Source organism: Poecilia mexicana, unplaced genomic scaffold (assembly GCF_051168715.1).
Source record: "Poecilia mexicana isolate PSO_F unplaced genomic scaffold, ASM5116871v1 scaffold_22, whole genome shotgun sequence".
NCBI lineage: Eukaryota > Metazoa > Chordata > Actinopteri > Cyprinodontiformes > Poeciliidae > Poecilia > Poecilia mexicana.
Window position 1 is genome coordinate 8771083 of NW_028263391.1, and position 20065 is coordinate 8791147.

General features: G+C 40.2%; 1 protein-coding gene across 1 annotated transcript in view; it reads right to left on the reverse strand.

Annotated features, from left to right (window-relative positions):
- The window catches only part of pld1a (phospholipase D1a), a 36418-nt gene that overhangs the window by 11529 nt on the left and 4824 nt on the right, over positions 1 to 20065 (reverse strand). The window contains exons 2-13 of the mRNA XM_014978448.2: positions 10510 to 10726; positions 8930 to 9099; positions 8696 to 8838; positions 7344 to 7455; positions 7021 to 7086; positions 6807 to 6865; positions 6583 to 6675; positions 5101 to 5253; positions 4651 to 4800; positions 3224 to 3307; positions 1396 to 1477; positions 19 to 129 (exon numbers count right to left, since the gene is read on the reverse strand). Coding sequence (XP_014833934.2) covers positions 19 to 129; positions 1396 to 1477; positions 3224 to 3307; positions 4651 to 4800; positions 5101 to 5253; positions 6583 to 6675; positions 6807 to 6865; positions 7021 to 7086; positions 7344 to 7455; positions 8696 to 8838; positions 8930 to 9099; positions 10510 to 10693 — 1407 coding nt within the window. The 5' untranslated portion in view covers positions 10694 to 10726. The remainder of the gene's footprint in view (positions 1 to 18; positions 130 to 1395; positions 1478 to 3223; positions 3308 to 4650; positions 4801 to 5100; positions 5254 to 6582; positions 6676 to 6806; positions 6866 to 7020; positions 7087 to 7343; positions 7456 to 8695; positions 8839 to 8929; positions 9100 to 10509; positions 10727 to 20065) is intronic.

A 20065-nucleotide genomic window follows, 5' to 3' on the forward strand; every position in this document is an offset into this window, starting at 1 on the left:
CGACCGCTGGCCACTAACCTTGATGTTGGGGTGCAGGTGCATGAGCGTCCTTTTGCTGTAGCCCGAGTTGATGCCCAGGGCGAGCTCCACCTCCTTGTACAGCATCACAAAGATCCGTACTCCCTGTTGCTGCGAATGCAAAAAAAAAACAAAAAAAAGATGGGGATCTTGTACGTGTATTCATTCAAATGTCAAGAATACTCTCTTAGATAGATTATCTTGCATAAGTATTTATGCTTCCTGATACTTTTCCACATTTTGTCCCGCTACAACCACAAACTCCAATATATGTAAATGGGATTTTATGGATATTTGAGTTGTTAGACCAATACAAATGTGAGGTGGACGAACAAAAAGATACATTTTTTTTTATCTTAAAGTTAGCTGTTCTGTTTAAGCGCTGAGAGGTTTCGTTTGACAACGATAATTGAAGAGCATCATGAAGACTGAGGAACAGAGCAGAGAGGTCAGTGATGAGGCTGTGGAGAAGCTTAATGCTGGATTAAGTTATAAAATAATAACCTGAGCTCTAAAAGTGGAAACTTTTAGAGCTTACCGATATGTAAACACCTAAACTGACAGACCAGGCAAGAAACCCACTAAACTGAGAAGCGCCCAATGAAGACAGGGGTTGGCATTAGTAGTATGTTTTTAGCAATTTCCCACAAGCCGTGTAGATGGTACAATAAACGTAAAACAGGTGACTTTTTTTTTTTTTTTTTTGCAAACTGGCACACAACCCCAAACACACAATCCCTATGACTGGACATGGTGGTGGCAGTGTCATGATGTGGAGATAGTTTTCTTCCTTGGGGAGAGATATAGAAAATCAGAGCTGATGTGAAGATAGATGGTAATAAAAACGGGGCGCTTACAGGGCAGAAAGCTTAAAACTGGGAAGCAGAGTTTGGATCAAAGCATATTCGTGGGTTAGAGCGATTCAGTCAAATTCAGACACAAATATAATAAAAAATTAATTGCAAAACTTGAAAATTAATGTTAACAGACACCTTCTGTGATATCTGGCTGGGTTTGAGTATTTTGTGAGGATGGATCTGCAGTAAAACGTGACACTACAAAGTATTGATCCACGGTGGCTGAATTAAAATTCAACAAGTTTAACAACGTCACAATTCTGTGCCATTTTATATTGGTCTGTCAAATAAAATCACAATAAAATGCATCTTTTCCTTTTTTTACTTTCAATACTACCAGCCACACAAATGCAAAACGAGTCTTTAAGCTCAGGGAAAATTATATTAATTTGCGTGATATGTTTTATTTATGAACACAGATTCCACAGGAATCAGCATTTGGCCTAAAAAGTCAATCAGCTCCTTGTACTGTAAGGTGAGTCGTTTCACTACAATCACTGTTCACGTAGTGCCTGCTTACTGCTTTGCGTTTGAGGATGCAGTCCAGTCTCCATCTGTTTCCTTCTACAACAGGTCTCTTCAGGAAGATCTCCGGACTCAACCTGACGAAAAAAGAAACAGAAAAACACAAAGAAGGGCAAACAGATGAGTAAATATCATTTCTTGTATACAATCATAGTAGAAAACGAAACCTCGATCTGATTGACTTATATTTTGCTGTCTACAGTAGAACAGACATGACGCGATGCAGTCTTATGAGCCAATCACACTGGCATCCGGCTCATGTTACACTGGCTAACACCTCATTGGTAAAGAGCCTAAGCCCGGTGATTACAGCTTTGGAACGCTGGGATTTCAGCGGCGCAAAACATTTCTCCCCATCTCTCCCTGAGAATACGCGCGTAAAGCAAAAACACCAAATAAGTTCTTGTACCTGCAAAACCAAGTATTTACAATATGCATATGGTGTGGCTAAACAGTTTCTGACGGGCTGAACAAATGCAAAAAAAAAAAAAAAAAAAAAAAAAAAACTAAGAGCGAGATAGCAAATTATGAAATGACAGAGAGATAAAGGGGTCCAGCAGATGGGCAAACGGATACGGAGACAGTCGGCGGATTTTCTATTCTTGGTTTCAGGCTGTAATTAGAGCCAGAACAACGTCGCGGCTCTCTGGCAAGGCCTCGAGATTCAGTGGCTGAGACGTCAAATAATGTGTAAGGAAACGTGCTTCGCTGGCCAGTACGCTGTGCCAGGCTGTCCTCTCATTCTGTGGTAGCGGAGTGACAGGTGAGTGAAAACAAGGCATTAAAACCGTTCCAACATGCCGTCAGGAGTTGGAACATTTTAAAGCCGGTTGCATCCTCTGAATGCAAGCGGGCAGCACAAACACAGAAGCTGGGCTGTATGCTAGGGTGACCTGCACGAGTCTTAAAATGGGACAATGAGACACATGGATGCTTTGCATAAAGTTGACGTAGATCTCTACGTGTGTCTATATAATCATATCCGAGAGGTCACGTTTTAAAAAAATGTGCGTTTCAAAGATGCTGGATCTACAGGTCCAAATGTTCCCTTCCTAACAAAAGTGCACTGATGATGAAAACGGAGCTGGGTAATGAAGTGTGGTTTTAAATGGCAGGATTTCACAAGAAAAAACAAAACAATCTTTATAAAGCTAACGCAAAAACAATATTCTGAAGTGTTCGTGACATCAAAGAGGCACAACTCGGCGTTTTATGCTTGTAGTGTTGAAGGAGCAACTTTTATGTAGATTTTGGCACAGAATCTTGATTACCTGAATTATAAGACGTTCAGCCTTCTTTGTTTCTTATGTGATGTCGCCACAGCAAAAGAAACCAGAAAAAAAACTTGCTTGTTGTTCTGCAGAAGCTACATCCAGAAAACTTTCTCTCCAGTTCAGTTTCACATTTACCATTTCAACCTTTTTTTTAGTATTATTATTATTTCTGACCCTATCACAACATCAGCACTCATCTAAAATGGTTTTAAAGTCAAAGTTGCGTTATGTTATGGTGGATGTAGCCAACTGAATTGAGCTGATCCAAAACACTTTACCAAAAAAAAGGCAAGTATTAAAACATAAGTGGCAAAAAATACAGTCTGTGATGAGTCAAAGTTTGGAGGAAAACAAGAATAATAACAGAACAATTGTTTGTTTTTTTTTATTTCCAACTCTTGCATATTGTCAATTACATCAGTTCTGAAAAAAAAAATTAAAAAATAAAAATCTGGAGTTATACTGAGATTTTTGCAGAGGTAATCTGACAGTTTCAACCTTGACCTCGACGCAACACCCCGTTCACGCAGCGAGGACAGAGAAACTCACCACCAGTCTGTGATGAAGATTTCTTCTTTAGCCTCCTCCAAAGCGTCGGCCACGTCCTCCATGTACGTCTTCCCGTTCACGTACCTGCGCAGACACGGCTTTGCTGTTACACTCTGCATCTCCTACAATCAGACGTTTACTCTCAGCGTTTCGACGCACGCACTGAAGAATGCAGCAGAGAAAGGAGAAGCTGCTTCTGTTTTCTTAGAGCTTATGGTGTGATCGCAACTTCAGTCTTCAGCTGAATTTTAGACGCGACAAACGATTTTTCAGTTCTCTTTCCTCCATGTTATTTCTCATTAAAAACCACAAACCTGTGTCATGACTGAACTGTTCTTTATCTACCACTTTTGCATGAGCCTAAATATAATTTGTTAGCTAAATATAATTTGTAAAGTGGGGGGGAATGCAAATAAGGAAGGAAGAAATTGCCATGCAGCCAGAACAGAGATTTGACTGCTCAGTCCTTGCAAGCGTTTCCATAGTAACCAGAGAAACACTTGCAGAAAAAGGTGGAGAAAACGTCTTATTTATTCTGACACTTGCATTCTTGCAAATAGCACAGTTACATTCATTTTACCATGTGGGTATAAATGTATTCACGCATTGTAAAGCTGTGGGGCAATGAGTTGACACTTAACTCGTGACTTCCTGTTGATGTCGAACATAAGACACAAAGGCCCATTGCTCCTGCCGTCCTTCAAAATTCTCCATTACCGATGGATGTGGCTGTTTGAAGGAAGGATTTCCAGTTGCAGTCTGTGACTGCAGCAGATCTGAAGAAGCTCCTGACTTAAACTGCTTTTCATGTTGTGTTACAGTAGAGGAGGGTCAGAGTCGTCTATTTTCAGAAATCGGGAAGTCAGAAAAAAACAAGCCACTTTTCTAAACCCAACATCTGCCCCCTGAGAAACAGTCTAAAAGTTGACCGCAGTTTTAAAATTAGGCAAGGCAAGAACTCCAGATTTTCTAAACCGGGAGGATGGCAAAGGATGTAAAATAAATCTGCACTACTCGCTATTTAGGTACCCGGAGGGTCGAAGCCTGCCGTCTTTGGAGTGGACAGATCTCCAAGAAACTAGTAGACGCTGTCAGCGTCCGAACTGGTTTCTTGGACAGCATATTTCCTGTTCTATCATCACAAGCACAAACGTGGAGTTTGCATCACTGTACCATTTTTCTCGAGAGATCATACTTCTGCAATTAAAGGTGCATTCATTTCCAGTGGTGCCAATAAGTACTGGAGGGCGCTGTATAAAAACAGGAAGCGTCAAAGAAACGAACCAAAATACTTCTTTCAAGCGCCAGTTTCGAGGTTTCAAAGCGATCAGCATTAAACTGAGTAAAAACCTTTTGTTTGTTTGTATTTGCACACCCACACATCGCCGACGACCCCATCAATTTTTCTGTCCTCCCAGTGCAGTTACCATTTGGCAGGGACGTTTTCCTGTTCCTGTGCGAACGACCCGAAGCGGTGTTCCCGGAGGAAGGCCTTCCCGTGACTCCGCACGAAGCTCTCGATGCTCTGACCCCACCAGCGTGCGTGTCTGTAGCTGCTGCACTTAAACACAAGCGTCCTGCCGGCAGAAGACACACGGATGCTGTTTAGTACGTTGGAGGTCACAGTTTGGAGGCAAAAGTTTCATCCGTTTACGAAAACATTAGAGCTTTAAAGCTTTAGGATATTAAATCTGTGCTTGATTTTGTTTTAGCTGTTTCTTTGGGGGGAGGGAGGAAGTACACTGTAGGAGGAATCACTTTAACCACTATTTATCCTGTGGCCACAGATATGACATATTGCTATTATTTTCACAACATGGGGAAATGCAATGAAGCTCAAATGTTCATGTGCGCACAAAATAGTGCAGAAACCCAACCTGGAAAGGCTGTCAATGCGGACTCCATGTTGGGTCTCGGTCTCTTTGGAGTCCATCTTGATGCTGAACTCTTTGTCCACCAGCAAGACGAAGGAGATCGCCCCGGAGTCTGGCTTCATGTACAGCAAGAACGAGTCTTTGACCACCAGCCAGCTGCAGAACACACACGTTTAGTTGTTGTCAGCATCGTCATCAACAACCTCCCGCGTCCGCATTTACTGTTGCGACTCTCTGCCGACTCTCGGAGAAGAAGAAGCGCTTCTTTGGCTCCTCGTCTTAAGGGAAGGGTGTGGGAAGAAAAACCATCAGTGTGCATCAGGATGTAGGTGGCTTGGCCGAGCGCTTCCAGTGTGTGGGATTTTTGAGTGGATTTATTGTCCTTAGGAAAACAACATTCGAAAATGGCTTGATGGTAGTTTAGATTGGACGAAGGAATAAACATTAAAGCTTGTGGGGGAAAAAATAAAAAGATCTATTCAATCTGTGGAGTTCATGATTTTTCTTCTCACCTTTTTATGTGTGTAAACATGCTCAAAATGTATTTTTTCAACAGATTAAAGAGCAGTAATTATTTTTATTTTTTTTTGCATTACAAGAAAATTTTAAAATGAACATAACAGAACTCCCCTAACCTGCAGCCCCTCAGACTAGCTTAACATATATTTATCAAAATTGATATACGTGTGGAAATCCTACAAATAAAACGCCTCTTGCAAAAATGTCCAAATCCTTTGCCAGGAGGATGCCAAAGGTCTGCTGTATTATTGAATTTGTGGAGGATGATAACTGTACAGTGTCTTTTCTACAAACAGCTGATAAAAATCTCATAATATGTCATATACATGTCAGGGTCCTACGATGTTTCGAATTGGGTTTTTTGGAGTTTTTTTTTGGTTTTCTGTGTTTGTAGTTCTGACATGTTATCGGCTTTATTAGATCAGCCTTGTTTCTGTTTCACTATAGCTCAGTACTTTTCTGGCTTGTTCATTTATTCCTTCTGCTTAGTAGTTCATTATTACAATTAGATTCATTGTCCTAGTTCCCCTGCTTGTGCACGCTCCCTCTTTCTCTCTCTCTCTTTCTCTCTACACCTGCAACCTGTTAGCTAATCAGCTCCAATCTTTTGTTCCATCATTCACCCTCCTAGTACTTGTCCTCCTCTTTTGCTTTCACTCCTCTCTGGTTCCTCCTGTTAGATCCCGCCATGCTCCTGGTTCCTTTTGTTCCTGCTTTTTTTTGTCATCCTGGCTGTATGTAAGTTCTTGTAAATTCAAATTTTTATTTTTATTAAATTTATCACCATCTACTCGACGCCTCAGCCTGTCTGCATTTGGGTCCACCGAAACCTCCACAAATCGTGACGATAAACCCTCAGACATTACGGATTTTCACATTGTTTTTGTGGGTGGGGAAAAAAAAAAAGGTGGCAAACAATGCGACATAAACTAGAAAACAAGCATTGATGGAGCAGCGGCGACGCACCGTTTTGACCAGCGATAGCAGGCCTGACCCTGACCGCAGCAGTTCATTCCTGGGATGCGATGTCCGCCGGAACGCTTGTAGATCATGCCTTCCCTGTTTGACGTAAAATGACGAGAAAATAAGAAAACAAATGTAAAAACAAGCTCTGCGCTGGTTATAAGAATCTTTGTTTATTAGGAGAAACAGTCAAAATGGGGGGGGGGGAATAAAAGAAGAAAACTTACAGTCCTTTGGGACCCAAGTCATGTATAAAAGACAACTGGCTAACGTCAATGAACTCCATCTGAGAACACAAAGGAAGACAAAGCAGGAGGTTTAATGCTGCGGGTTTGGTAGTTAATACTGATATGGAAATATTTAATGTGGGATGAATATTAAAAATCACATAAACATAACAGAATAAAAAATGATTAAAAAAAAAATGTATTAGTTACTCACAGTGTGGTGATATTTCCGATACATGGCCATCTTCAGAAGCGTGTTTATGTAGTCCTCCAACTGTCTCTATAGAAACACACGCGCTACATTGCATCACAGTGATCGCTCTAACGACAAAATCTATGTATATAACCACCAACACGCGCAAACGCATTGTCAGAGAGGGCTTGGGAAAAAAACAAACAAAAAAAAAACATAAGTTGGCATGGAGTTTAGTGCCATGGCAACAAAAAGAGCACACAGAGAGCATCGTGCAATAACTCAAATATTAAAGCTGTTCTCCGACCAAAGAGGAGGCCCCAGTCGGAAGAATGCCAACTCACTCTCCTGCTGGAGACCTGCTCATCTCTGGCCAGCTCATCTCCTCCCCCCCGGGGCAAGGAAGGCATCTCCCTCACCTCGCTCTTCCTCACCGTCTTCCTCCTCACGGTGTGGCTGGGAGGAAGAAGATTAAATCCCGAAATTTAAATGCACTGGTACAGAGAGAGTGTTCATAAGATCACACAGTCAAATGGGTTTTCGCAGAAACGGGAAGTGACGGGGTGGGAAGGTTTTCTGTGGTGGCCCAGACACGAAAAAAGTTCTGACATTTAGGGAGTTGAAAGCTCATTACATCATGAGATGCAGGTACAGAACTAAAACAATAATGTCACAGATGGTGACTTTTTATGGAACACACACTGCAGGAGCGATGTACATAACCAAATAATATGGATTGTAAGCTAAGTGTATTCATTTTTGTTCCCCTTCCAGATAAACTTTGCAGTTGCAAACTATGTGAAAATACAATTTTACAATTGTGTGTCGCTTGTGCAAAATGCCCATTCCTGTTTTTCCAGTCTTATCTTTGTGTTCGTGGCTCGCTCACAAAAGCAGCGTTGTTCGGACACGAATCAAGCAGCGTCAACATCAATTCTCAGCTCCCGCATAGCATAAACAGAATGAAGAATATGAATAGGAGAAATATGACTATGCAAATACCAATTTAGTTTTTATGAATCTGCCCGTTCAGACTTAAGGTCACTAATAGAACCAGGATTTTATGTTAGTTTCCCCCATAAGGATATTCTGCACAGCTAGGCGTTGAAAAATCTGGTGTATTTTTGTTCAGTCGGCAGAAACTATTACAGAATATCAAACTTGTGCTTGGAACAACGAAAACACAGTGCTCTGTTTTTATTCCCACAATAGTTTCGCTGGAACCGCTTTGCAAGCTAAATTATCAATGAGTCGCATCAAAACAAAAAGGAAATACACCAGCTTTGGCCTGACACTTCCCTCCTCTAGCCAGAGGAAGGAAGAAATGATATCGCAGTATGTAATTACTTAGAAAAAACAAAAAAACAAAAAAAAAAAACGAGGCTGTCCTGCAGTGATTCTTGTGGGAACAAAATATCTGTTCCTGGGTAAGAAAACTGAAAATGTAGCTTCTAGGACGTCACTGGTGAGTGAGTAGGAAAGCGTCACAGTGTAGACCATGTAATCTATCTGAAATGAAAGATTTCATATGTTTTTTTTATTATTATTATTATTTTTATTATTATTTGAGTGAAGCATCAGATCGAGGCCGGTTGTAAGCAAATACGCTAAATGCGTCATTTGTTTGGGTTTTGCATACGAAACAGTACGTGTCTGAGCGCGGGGCGGCGTCCGCTACGTCGTTTCGGGAACGAACCTGCGTGACGGCAGCGGGATCCTCATGAGGGTTTTGTACGTCCTCAGCTCTCTGTGCAGCTCCAGGAAATGTTTCTCCTTCCTCTTGACCACCCAGGTAAACTCTCCGTGCTTCATCTCGATCTTAAACACGGCCGGCAGGGACTGCGGACACACGCAGCGGGCGAGTCGGTTAAGCTCAAACGGAAGAACGTATCGTTTCAGATCATAGAGAGCTTTATGTGGAACAGGGTACCTTGTTGACGCTCCTGTGCTGCGACAAGTTGAAGCGGTCCTGCGCCGTGGTGAACCGCTCCACCTCTAGGATCTTGGCGGTAATTGGCACAGTGGGGAGGAAGACCTTCGCACTGGCCTCCTTAAAGCCCACTGTGGCATACACCGCTGAAAACGGTATACGGCAGTCTCCTAGGAGTGAAAACCAAAACAGATGGTTAATATTAATGAAGATGTGGGGGTTTTTGTGTGTGTGGGAGTCGATCATGGCAGGCTGCATTTCTAAGAAAGTCTGCTTTTGTCCACGATTTTGCTGCATTTAATAAATATGAAAGTCTGCGGTATCTGCCTGAGCGTTTTAATATTTTGTCACATTACAACCACAAACCTCAGTCGATTTTATTCGATAGATCAAAAACACATTTCTAGAAGTGAATGTTATTCTAGAAATAAAAAAAAAATCTGCAGAAGCTGGCTGTCTTTTGGGGTTTGTGTTTTAAGCAAAGCAGCTCTGCACATGAAGAAGCTGACATTTCTGCCTGTTCTTCAAAGAAAAACAGCTGAAGCTCAGTGGGACTGAATGGAGAGTATCTGCAAACGCCCTAATGCTTTGTCCTATTAATTAAAGGAGCAAAAAGAAAAGAGCAATTCAATAAAAGAGTCAAAATGATGTTGCTGCAAAGACACCCAGTAGCCATGCCGTGTGTAAATCAGCTCGTAATTTTATCATTTAATAACAAAATAACTTATTTTCGACATTGCGCCTTTCTTTATGATAATGTTTATTGTCATAATAATGTTGTGGCACGTTCTTCCTCACCATTTTGATTTTATCCTTGTCAGTATTTCAAATTCATCAATATTACTTCTCTTCACCCTGATCTGCTGATTCTGTACACGATAAATAAAACCTTACAGCTACATTTGGTTTAGGAATCCTCAGTGGGAGTCTGTGAGGGGTGGAGACGTTCGCACGGCGCTGATTAGCACCTTTCAGTACAAAGTTTTCTGCTGTGCCTCACCCGATTGATGGTGTGAGAGATGTTATATTACGAAGCCTAAAGAGCTGATTCAGATGGTTTTCATCCCGCCTTTCTCTTCCTGTCTGACTAAACTGATTACGTTGAGATGAAGCAACGTAAATAACCACATCAGCCTGGGGTGAGGTGAGGAGGACTAAAGGAGTGGTGCGGAGACAAACATTAGGTAATTAATTCTAATAATTATTTTTGGATTGCTAGAAACAAGAACGTGTGCACTGAGCAATAACACAACGCTTGTGAATTTCTGGAATTGGAGTGTCATCACATCTCTTTTAGTCATAAAATGAAGAAGCAGAAACAAACGATTGCTTCCACATTGTGAAATATGCTGCTGGAGATTTTCTGTCGTTCTGTTGTAACATAAACTCTAAGAGAGGTACAAGAATTTTTCCAAGTGAATAAAAAGTCTATCTTCAAACCTTCTCCGCAACTAGATTGAACGTGGCCTGTTGTTTTCCCATTTTCCAGATCAATTTCGCTTCGGCATTTTAAAGATGTTTAGAAGAGTCAGTGTATTACATTTGACTCTTTCCCTTGTGAGAAACGAGGCGACACACACCCAAGTAGTTCCCGTCGTAGTCGAGCTCCTCGCCCTCCTCGAGGTCCAGCTCTCTGGCGTCCAGGCTTTCCACAAGGTCGGCCATGTCGATACCATCAAGCGTGTCCGAAGCTGCCCGGGTCTCAGAAACTTCAGCGTTCACCAGGTTGAGGTTACTGGCAGTAGGCTGAGCCTTGTCAAGCATAGCTTAGCAGTCAGACCCCAGTGCAGGGCGCACCTGTGGGAGAGAGGAGGCGATTATGACGTTTGAGTCATTTGTTGATTCATGAATTTGAGACTGGTGGATCCACTTCCTGGAGTCCACACTCCCACATGGGAGGGACAGTCATCTGACTTTTGACCTTTGTGACCTCATTCTAAACCCAGCCGTTCTATTTTGAGTCGGAAAACTATCAGAAATATGCAGGACCTCTGACAAACATGCGCAAAGAAGGATTCATGCACCACTCACACAACTACGACAAGATTGCCATAAGAGTAATCCGTTCAGTTTAATCTGGTTAGTTAAATATGTTTGTTCAGCTGAAATGGCTAATGTATTAAATAAATGACTCCTAGATTGGTGAGAGGGGAAAAAAAAATAAGGTGTGATCAGTTTTATCATTGTTACCTCTGGTGCGGATAAATCATAAAGGCTAAGGCTGATAAGATGAAGATGGATTACATGAAATCAAATGAAGTGCGTCACACATCTGGTGATTCTCTCTCTCTCGTCATAACCCTCAATATCTACTTATCAAGCACATAATTTTAACGAAACAGAATCGAGCTTATGAATAAAATCACCGGTCCGATGTTTGCTCGTGCTCGTCCAGGAGCCTCTGTTTGAAAAACGTCCTTCCAAATGGACGTCTTTTCTAAAATACATATTCTTCCTGTTGGTTCTGAAACCTGTCATTTGCACAACAAGCTGTCCCTCCTATGCTTATCATAAAATGTTAGTGGCTTTTTTGCTACAAAGAGTCAGCAGCCAAACTAACACACTGGTGCCATAATTGCAGCTGCTAAGAAAAGTCAGCCTGTTGGACGCCCTGCGTGACCCACCCCCTCAGGTGATGGGGGTGGGAGGTGTTGTGGGAGTGGGTGTGAGTGTTGGTGTGATGGTGATCTGTGTCTGTGTCATCCAGTATTTAACAAAAATTCATTTTATGTAAATATCTTCCTGAGCTCCAATTCCTACACTTCAGTCAGGTATCAGTATTTTATATATATAAAATACTGATACTTTGTATTCTAAGATCACTCTGATCTTTTATATATATATATATATATATATATATATATATATATATATATATATATATATATATATATATATATATATATCCAGAAGGCCTGGAAGGTCAAGACCACAGTGGTGCCTGTGGTCATAGGGGCCCTCGGAGCAGTCACCCCCAAACTGGAGCAGTGGCTCAAACAGATCCCAGGAACAACATCAGACATCTCAGTCCAGAAATGTGCAGTTCTAGGCACAGCCAAGATACTGCGCAGAACCCTCAAGCTCCCAGGCCTCTGGTAGAGGACCCGAGCTCAGAGGATGAAAGAGACCACCCGCGGAGGGTGAGAAGGGAATTTTTATATATATATATATATATATATATATATAAATTAAAAAAAATAAAGGGAACACTCAAATAACACATCCTATATCTGAATGAATGAAATATTCTCATTGAATACTTTGTTCTGTACAAAGTTGAATGTGCTGACAACGAAATCACACAAAAATCATCAATGGAAATCAAAATTATTAACCAATGGAGGCCTGGATTTGGAGCCACACACAAAATTAAAGTGAAATGTTCCCTTTATTTTTTTGAGCAGTATATATATATATATATATATATATATATATATATATATATATATATATATATATATATATATATATTAGAGGTGTGCCGATCGATCGGTCACCGATCATAATCGGGCCGATTTTCGTGAAAAAGTGTATGATCGGTGATCGGCGATCATTGTCTCTTTTACCGATACCGATCACCTGCTTCTCATTTCGCAGCCTGCTTGTGCAGCTGGTCTCCTCTTTCCTTCACTCTGCGCAAACGCGCAACAACAAATCCTAAGCGATGTGGAACTATAACGCACTGAGTGAATGGGGAAGTTTGCGTGTTGTGGGGGAAAATTGAAGCACGTCAAAAATGCATCAACACAACGAAGCTAATACGACATAAAAACAAAGCCATACTTGACGGAGTTTGGCTACATCGAGGCTCACTGAAGTAAAAAAGACATACGGAGGATCAGACAGCAGGTAAAGCAGCGCACAGCTACAAACACTCACCCGGATTAGCATGACGGTCAGAAAGCTAAACAAATAACCCGCAAAATTATTTAAGTCTTCGAGCTGCGATGTCAGACGCTGGTTCTGCTCTCGCTGTTGAACTGCTGCTACGCTACAGGTAGTAATATTTGACAGACGGAGCTTCGCTTCTGCTCCACCTGGTAGTGACTCTCACACCGAACCTCTGCTTAAAGCTGCAGCATCTAACTTAAAAAAATACATTTTACCTACATATTAAAACTTTCGCTGTCCTAACATGAGACAGATAATCTCTAAAAAAATAATTGATCTCCTCCCTGTTCTGCATAATTACTCCGCTCAGTCAGAAACAGCCAATCAGAGCTAGCAGTAATCAGCTAGCCGCCATGCTATCAGGAAGTTTTCATTCAGTAACTCTGGATTGTTTATTGTAATGGAACCTGTTTTTGCCTTTGAATGTTAAGTTTTATACTTGAACTTCTTGGCAATGTTGAGAGGTTTTATTTTGGCTCTTTGCATTATTTAGCCTCTTCAGAGCCTTCATATGTTATCAGTCTGTTAAAGATAGTATTATTGATAGCAGTACAATTTGCACAAAGCCTGTTTTGTTTAGTTTTCTTCTTGGAAAAAGTTATTAAAAACAAGTGTTTGTCTAAATTAAGGTGAATTCATGGTTCCTTTTTCCACATAATGTAACCGGTAGTGTTTATGATAAAAAATAAATAAATAATAATTATGTGATCGGTATCGGTGATCGGTATCGGTGTATCGGCCCTCATGGGTGATCGGTATCGGTAGGAAAAAACCTGATCGGCACATCCCTAATATATATATATATATATATATATATATATATATATATATATATATATATATATATATATATATACATACATATTTATATATGTATATATATATATATATATATAAATAAATAAATAAAGCTGATCTGCATTGACAAAAGAATAAATAAAAAATAAAAATCAACATTTGAACTAAAGTAATTCCAGAGCATGATGCTGCCACCACCATATTTCACCGTGTGTTTTAATGATGTGCTACTCAGTAAAAATTCACTGCTAATTTCAGCAGCTGACAAACACATTTTCTCATGACTAAGGCCTCCATTTTAGGAGGTCAATGAAAACTTTTAGGAGGTCTTAATAATGTCTGGATGTTTTCTTTGGAAGAAACCCATCTCTTTTGTCCAGACATAGAAAGAATACAGAATAATGTTGCCTTGTTGAACACAAATAGTACTAGTGGTGCTAACCTTCTATCTTTTAGTCAGTTATGGAGAAGAGCCCGGTTTTGGTAACGTCATTGTCGTTCTGTATTTTTAAGAACTTTTTCCCCCCTGACTGATACCTTTGTGTTCTAAGATCACTCTGATCTTATGTTACCTTTGTGCAAACTGTGGCCTTGTTTAGTGGATATAAAAGAGCGAATGACCAAAAAAAAAAAAAAAAGAAAAGGAGGGTTGAACTTTATTTACCAGCTTTGAGTTTTTTTTATGCTTTTTTGCCTGAGTTTTTGTACATTAACAAGCAATGGTTGCATCTGGGATCATAGAAATACGGGTGTATTCATTTAGTCATAATCACCAAAACATAAAGTAATTCTACCTAAAACACAAAAGATATTTCAAGTTTATCAGCCCTAATAGAAGAAGTTTGCTGATTTCTGTTACAATTTACTGTCTTTAAATGGTTGTTTCATTCACAAACAATCTTTTCACAGCTATCCGAAACTTTATCCTCCAGTCCTATGAGCATTAAATGTGTAAAATCCTAGCACACAGTAATCCACGTTTTTGCCTCCAGGAAAAAAAAAGAAAAGAAAAAAAGCTGACACAAAGGGAACACCCATTCATGTGCAATACCGCCTGAGCTCAATGATTAGTCACCCAAGTCTACCCGTGCTCCTGCGGCCCATTATTAAACCTCACAAAGAGCGTTTTGAAAGCGTAGAAATGGAACAGGTCTCAGGAGGGGAGTAACAAGAGAAAAAGGAAAGAAAGTGGAGACCTGATTCAGCAGAAAGATGAAAACATTTTATAAAGGCTACCAAGGTGTGATTACATTTCCACAGTCGAGTCATTTCATTGATGTCTAGGAGAGTCGGTTCTTCAATTTTGAAAGTGTTCTGTTTCTAACCAGTACAGTACACAATTTACAAATAAAATGGAAAGTCACATTTACTTTCTAAACAGTCTGGCTGGTTAGCATTAGTTGCTAGCTTTACCTTATCCTTGTAGTTCTTTACTCTGACTATGTTTTCTGTCCTTGTTTCATGCCCAGTGCTGGTGTTTCATACAGTGAATACCGCAGTTGCTCTTAGTTACACATTACCTCTGTGTGTGTGTATATAACCCCGATATCACCTCTATTCTTTCTTTCCTTTTTTTTCCCTCCACTTCACCATTGTCTGGTTTCTCTCCACAGGTAACAAATTAGTTTATTTTTTTCTTGTCATGTCCAGGCTTGTGTTTTCATTTTGTATTTTCCCTGGATGCTGAACTTCAGAATGCTTTCATTTCATTCAACTAAAGGAAAAAAAACAAAACAAAGCGAGATACCACATTTATGTCGAAGTAGTTGCGACTGGACTGCTTTCTTTAAAATAAAAGCATGAGAGGAACACTACTGTAGGTAAAAAGTAAGGATAGTTTTTTTCTATGTGCGTTAAAAACAGCTTAATTGTCTGGAAAAGCTGTTTAATTGCAAGTCAATACGTGCCTCTTCAGTGAAAGCGAGGGATTTCCTTCTTCCAACACAATTTTTTCAGACTGTTTGTGATGAATGCCAGAGATACACACACTCGACCAGTAGCTAAAGGCTCAACGATATCCACCAGCCAGCAAGATCCAGCATGTTCGTACAGTCAAACCAGTCACTAGGTTGCATTCAAGGCACATCGGTGCGATTCCAGTTTTTTCGCGATAGTCAGTTTTTAAAAGTGGGATGTTGTCTTAATAACAGTTCCAATAAAATATGGTCTCTTTTTGAACTGATCCATTTGACTAGAAATATATCTGAGTATCAACACCTTTTGTGGCAAAGTGTTTAAGGAAGGCTAGATTGTAGAATTAGTGTTCACAATTTCAGCAATATTAGAGACCAAATATCACATTTTAATGGCAGAAAATCTATACATTTCTTAGAAAAAAATTATCTAAAATGGAGAAAGTAAGTAAGCGTCTTTACTATGCAGAAAAGGTAAGAGAGCTCTGTGACAGTAACCAGGTCAGGCGCTCAATCATCAATAATGGCTTCTTAGTCTGAAACAATTTTTTTTCTAGGATATTTTGATAATTGGAGTCTTACATTTGGGGGAAGAAACACCTGATAGAAGAGAAAACAGCTTAGTTCTGACCACAGCTAGGACAGACCGGGACTAAACAAGGTTGTTTGTGAACATAAAGTTTTTCAGCTAGGAAAATACGCCTACCACTGTTTCCATTTTCTATGCACTCTCTCAGCCCAAAACAACTCAAGCAGTCATTGTGTGAGAGAGAGACTACGCACTGGATGAGTGTGTAACCCCCCCTAAATATAAATACAACCAAAATGTCAGTCTTTTAATGCACAGCTTTGGTCACAGATTATCATTACACCACAAATGGAATGGGCTAATTAACCACAGAGCGCTTTTAAATCCTTGTGTATGGTGCTAGTTTGATAGGTCTCATCTAAAAGAACATTTCTCCAGGCTTCTTGTTACTCAGTGTAAAAATGCCTTTTTAAAACCTCACTGTATGAACTCTAACTTGATCTGCAGACTTTGCCACTACTAGTTCTGTCTTATGCGGCCAATGTGTTATGCTGTTAGGCCTTCTGCAATTTTCTTTTGTTTGGCTGCCTTATGCTGCACAGCGGTAATCAAAAACATGTTGTTGACTCTGCAGCTCGACATTTCGAATGGCCACACAGAAGAATGAATTCAACTCTAACGCTATGTCATTGCGGTAAAGTCTGTTTCACTGAGAAAACTTTGCGTATGCAATCACACATTCCAGAGGACTTGAGCAGCAGTTTTTATTATCTCCACCAAGACTTCAACCCACTCAGTTGATGCGTGGGTTAATGCATGCATTAACTGAGTGGGTTAGGGTTAGCCTAACCCTGTGACTCTGACGTTTTGTGACTTAAAACTGAGAGGTTTTAAGTCACAAATTAAAGACCTGGAATGCTAAATGTTGTTTCAGTGTACGTAGCCTTTAAAACAAAACGCACACATTGGATGTATTCACATAAACAATGACTGAAACCATATGTGGCTTCAACACGCAACCTGAGAGGAGAATTATCTCCCTCTTCCACTCTGATGGAACTCCTACTTCCTGCTTCCTGTCCTGTTGTCATGGCGATAATTCAAGCAGCTACAGAGCAGACCGCTTATATATAAATATCAACACAAGCAGTTCAGAAGGTCCGCCTCTCTTTTTGTGCGTTTGCCTTTTCATAACGTCAATTAATGAGAGAGCGACGACGGAGGATAAAAAGAGCGCAAAAGAGGAAGACGTGCAACAGAAAAGAAAATTGGCCCCTTGTTAATCTGCTTGTCATGACCAACAGAGAAATCCAGCCTTTGATCATAAGCGGTGTGGTCACTTTTGCAATATGCCTGAAGAAATTAGCTCAGGAATCAGATATTTAATTTGCTATCCAGCTACACAGAAAAGCAAAAATTGTAATTTTATTAACATAAGCACTCGTGTTCATTGCACACGTAGCTACAGCTATAGTAGACTGGTAATTCGGTCCTGGAGTAAGACGTGAATTCAACATGGTGCAGGATATATTTCTCGGAGATATTTCTCCAAATTGACATTGTCATGCAGGTTTGCAGATTCATGATGCAAATTTTTCTTTCCACCACATCCTAAAGGTGCTCTGTAGACCAGTGGAGTACAGTCAACTCATCGTCATGCTCAAGAAACTAGCTTGGAATGATTTGAGCTTTGTGACATGGTGAATGATCCCACTGAAGATGGGTACACTGTGCTCATAAATGGGGCACCAATATTACTCTGTGAGCTGCCATGTTTAAAGACTGTACATCTGGGCACATAACAACTACATCGTAGTACCATCACCACCAGAATGAAACATTGACCCAAGATCAGGTGTGTTCATGCACGTCAAACGTGGACTCATCTAACGGGGAAACGCTTTCCTTATCTGTTAAATCCTATTTTGGTTAATTAGCTAACCGTGACCTCAGGTTCCTGCGTAGTTGATGGGAGTTCCACCCGGTGCGGTCTGCTGCTGCTGTAGCTTATCTAGATGTGTGTTCAGAGACAGTGTTCCACATATCTTGGTTTTAACAAGTGGTTAGTTGAGCCGCTGCTGCATCCCTGGCATCTCAAATCAGTCTGCTCATTCTGAAAAGCGTTTCAAATCATCCATTTGAATCCCGATAGATTAGTCTTTTTTTATATATATATATACATATATATTCAGACCAGCCTGTCTAGTGTAAAAGAGTCTTGTTCAAACCCTTTCTTCCCCATTCTGAAACTCTGGTTGAGCGTCAGCATATTTCATCACTGTTGATTTGTTTGTGTTCACCAAGCGGTTGTGCAAATCTAAGGTGGCTGCTTAGTGGTGGGTTTTGCTGTGTCTTCTACACCAAAAGGAGTCAATAACATTACAGTGGGACTTGTCAAATACAAACCCACAGCAGTGTCCTGTTTGAGAGCGTTTGTGCTGCTTGGGCACCTTCAGCTGAGCAGCTTTCCCTCCACAACAAGCTATTATCCCACCACTTCCAGTTGGAGTCCGAGACGCTGCGACATAATTCGTCAAAGACAAAAGAACAGCAGTGTCTGACTTGTTAGTCTTTTCTCAGTCAGGTTGGTAAGATGGTTTCCTCTTTAAGAGTTGGTCGTGCAGCTTATCCTGGATAACAAACCATCTATTATTATCCAGACATTGATGAAGGTTATTTTAATCTCCATTAGATAGCGCATGGACACATGAAGCAAAACACATTTTTCAGAAAGCATAAAAAGGCACATGTTGTTTGGGTTTTTTTTTTTTTTATCTTTTCAATGTTATTTATTTTAAAGTATTGATTAGACTTAACACATAACAGCACTGAAAGTTAAATATTTATTTCTGACTTGCATGAGATTCACCTGCAATCAATATTATCTGGCATTAATGTTTTACAACCATTCATGTCAATGCGAGGCCGTAATACGTGGATACTGTTCAGTTTTTGTGTATTTATGATACCTAATTTGCTTCCATTGGTTTATTGTAACATTACACACACTTCCCCTTTGTGGTTTTACGACATGAGGACATGAGAAGGGTCATTTGTGAGCATGTTTTATTTTTTTTTTGAAGCAGAACTTCCAATAGCTCTGTTTCGGTTGCAGAACAGGGTCTATAAGAGACTGAAGGAAAGGAAGAGAAGGTCACTCTGGTCATGTGAAGATGAACTTAGTTTAACAAAAAAAAAGCAAACAAAAAAAAAAACATCAGAATTTCTTCTTAGTTACTTTCCTGTAGAATATTAAGTTTTGTCAGGGAGTTGTGTGTTTGGCAGCCAAAACGTTTGGCCCGCTGCTAAATTTTCCTCATCAGTGTGGGAAGACTTTGGCCCAGATGTAAAATGTTCATGCTCGTGATTTCTAAGGCTCTTTTCTTTTCCAATGGTAAAAAAATATAACTTAACATTTTTTTAAGAATATTTTAAAGAGACTGAAATTTTTCAGGTCTTTACTGATAACTGGGAAAATAATTGTTTTTCAGACGTACAGAAACTTTTTTTTTTCTTATCTAAGAGGTACTGAGAGGCTTCCTTCCTTTCTCCACTCTATGGCCTAAGCCATGTGGCGAGGCTTCTGGGAATTTTGGATTCAACCAAGAGTCCGACGTTGGCAATAAGTTGGATGCTTTAGACTAACTTAGGTTATGTTTGGTCTACATTTTCTACAGTAAAGCAAGTTTCATGTTGGATACCAGTGATCACCATTCATTACTTGAAACACCAGACGCCATTCACCATTTCTTTTCCGTGCCTACACCAATCTGGAATGACCACGAGTCTCTCTGCACGTTTGTGGTCGATTCAAATCACGTTAACAAATTTTCTCTCCGGATCAGGAATGACCCGACTTCATGTAAGATGTGGGCCAATTGCTGAACGCTTCACTTTCAAGACACCTACAGCTTTCTGTTCAACCACTGCAAAGTCGGAGCTCCCCTTCAATTTACTGCACGCTGGAAGTCAGCTGTATGAAAATGTGATGGAAAAGCAGAATAT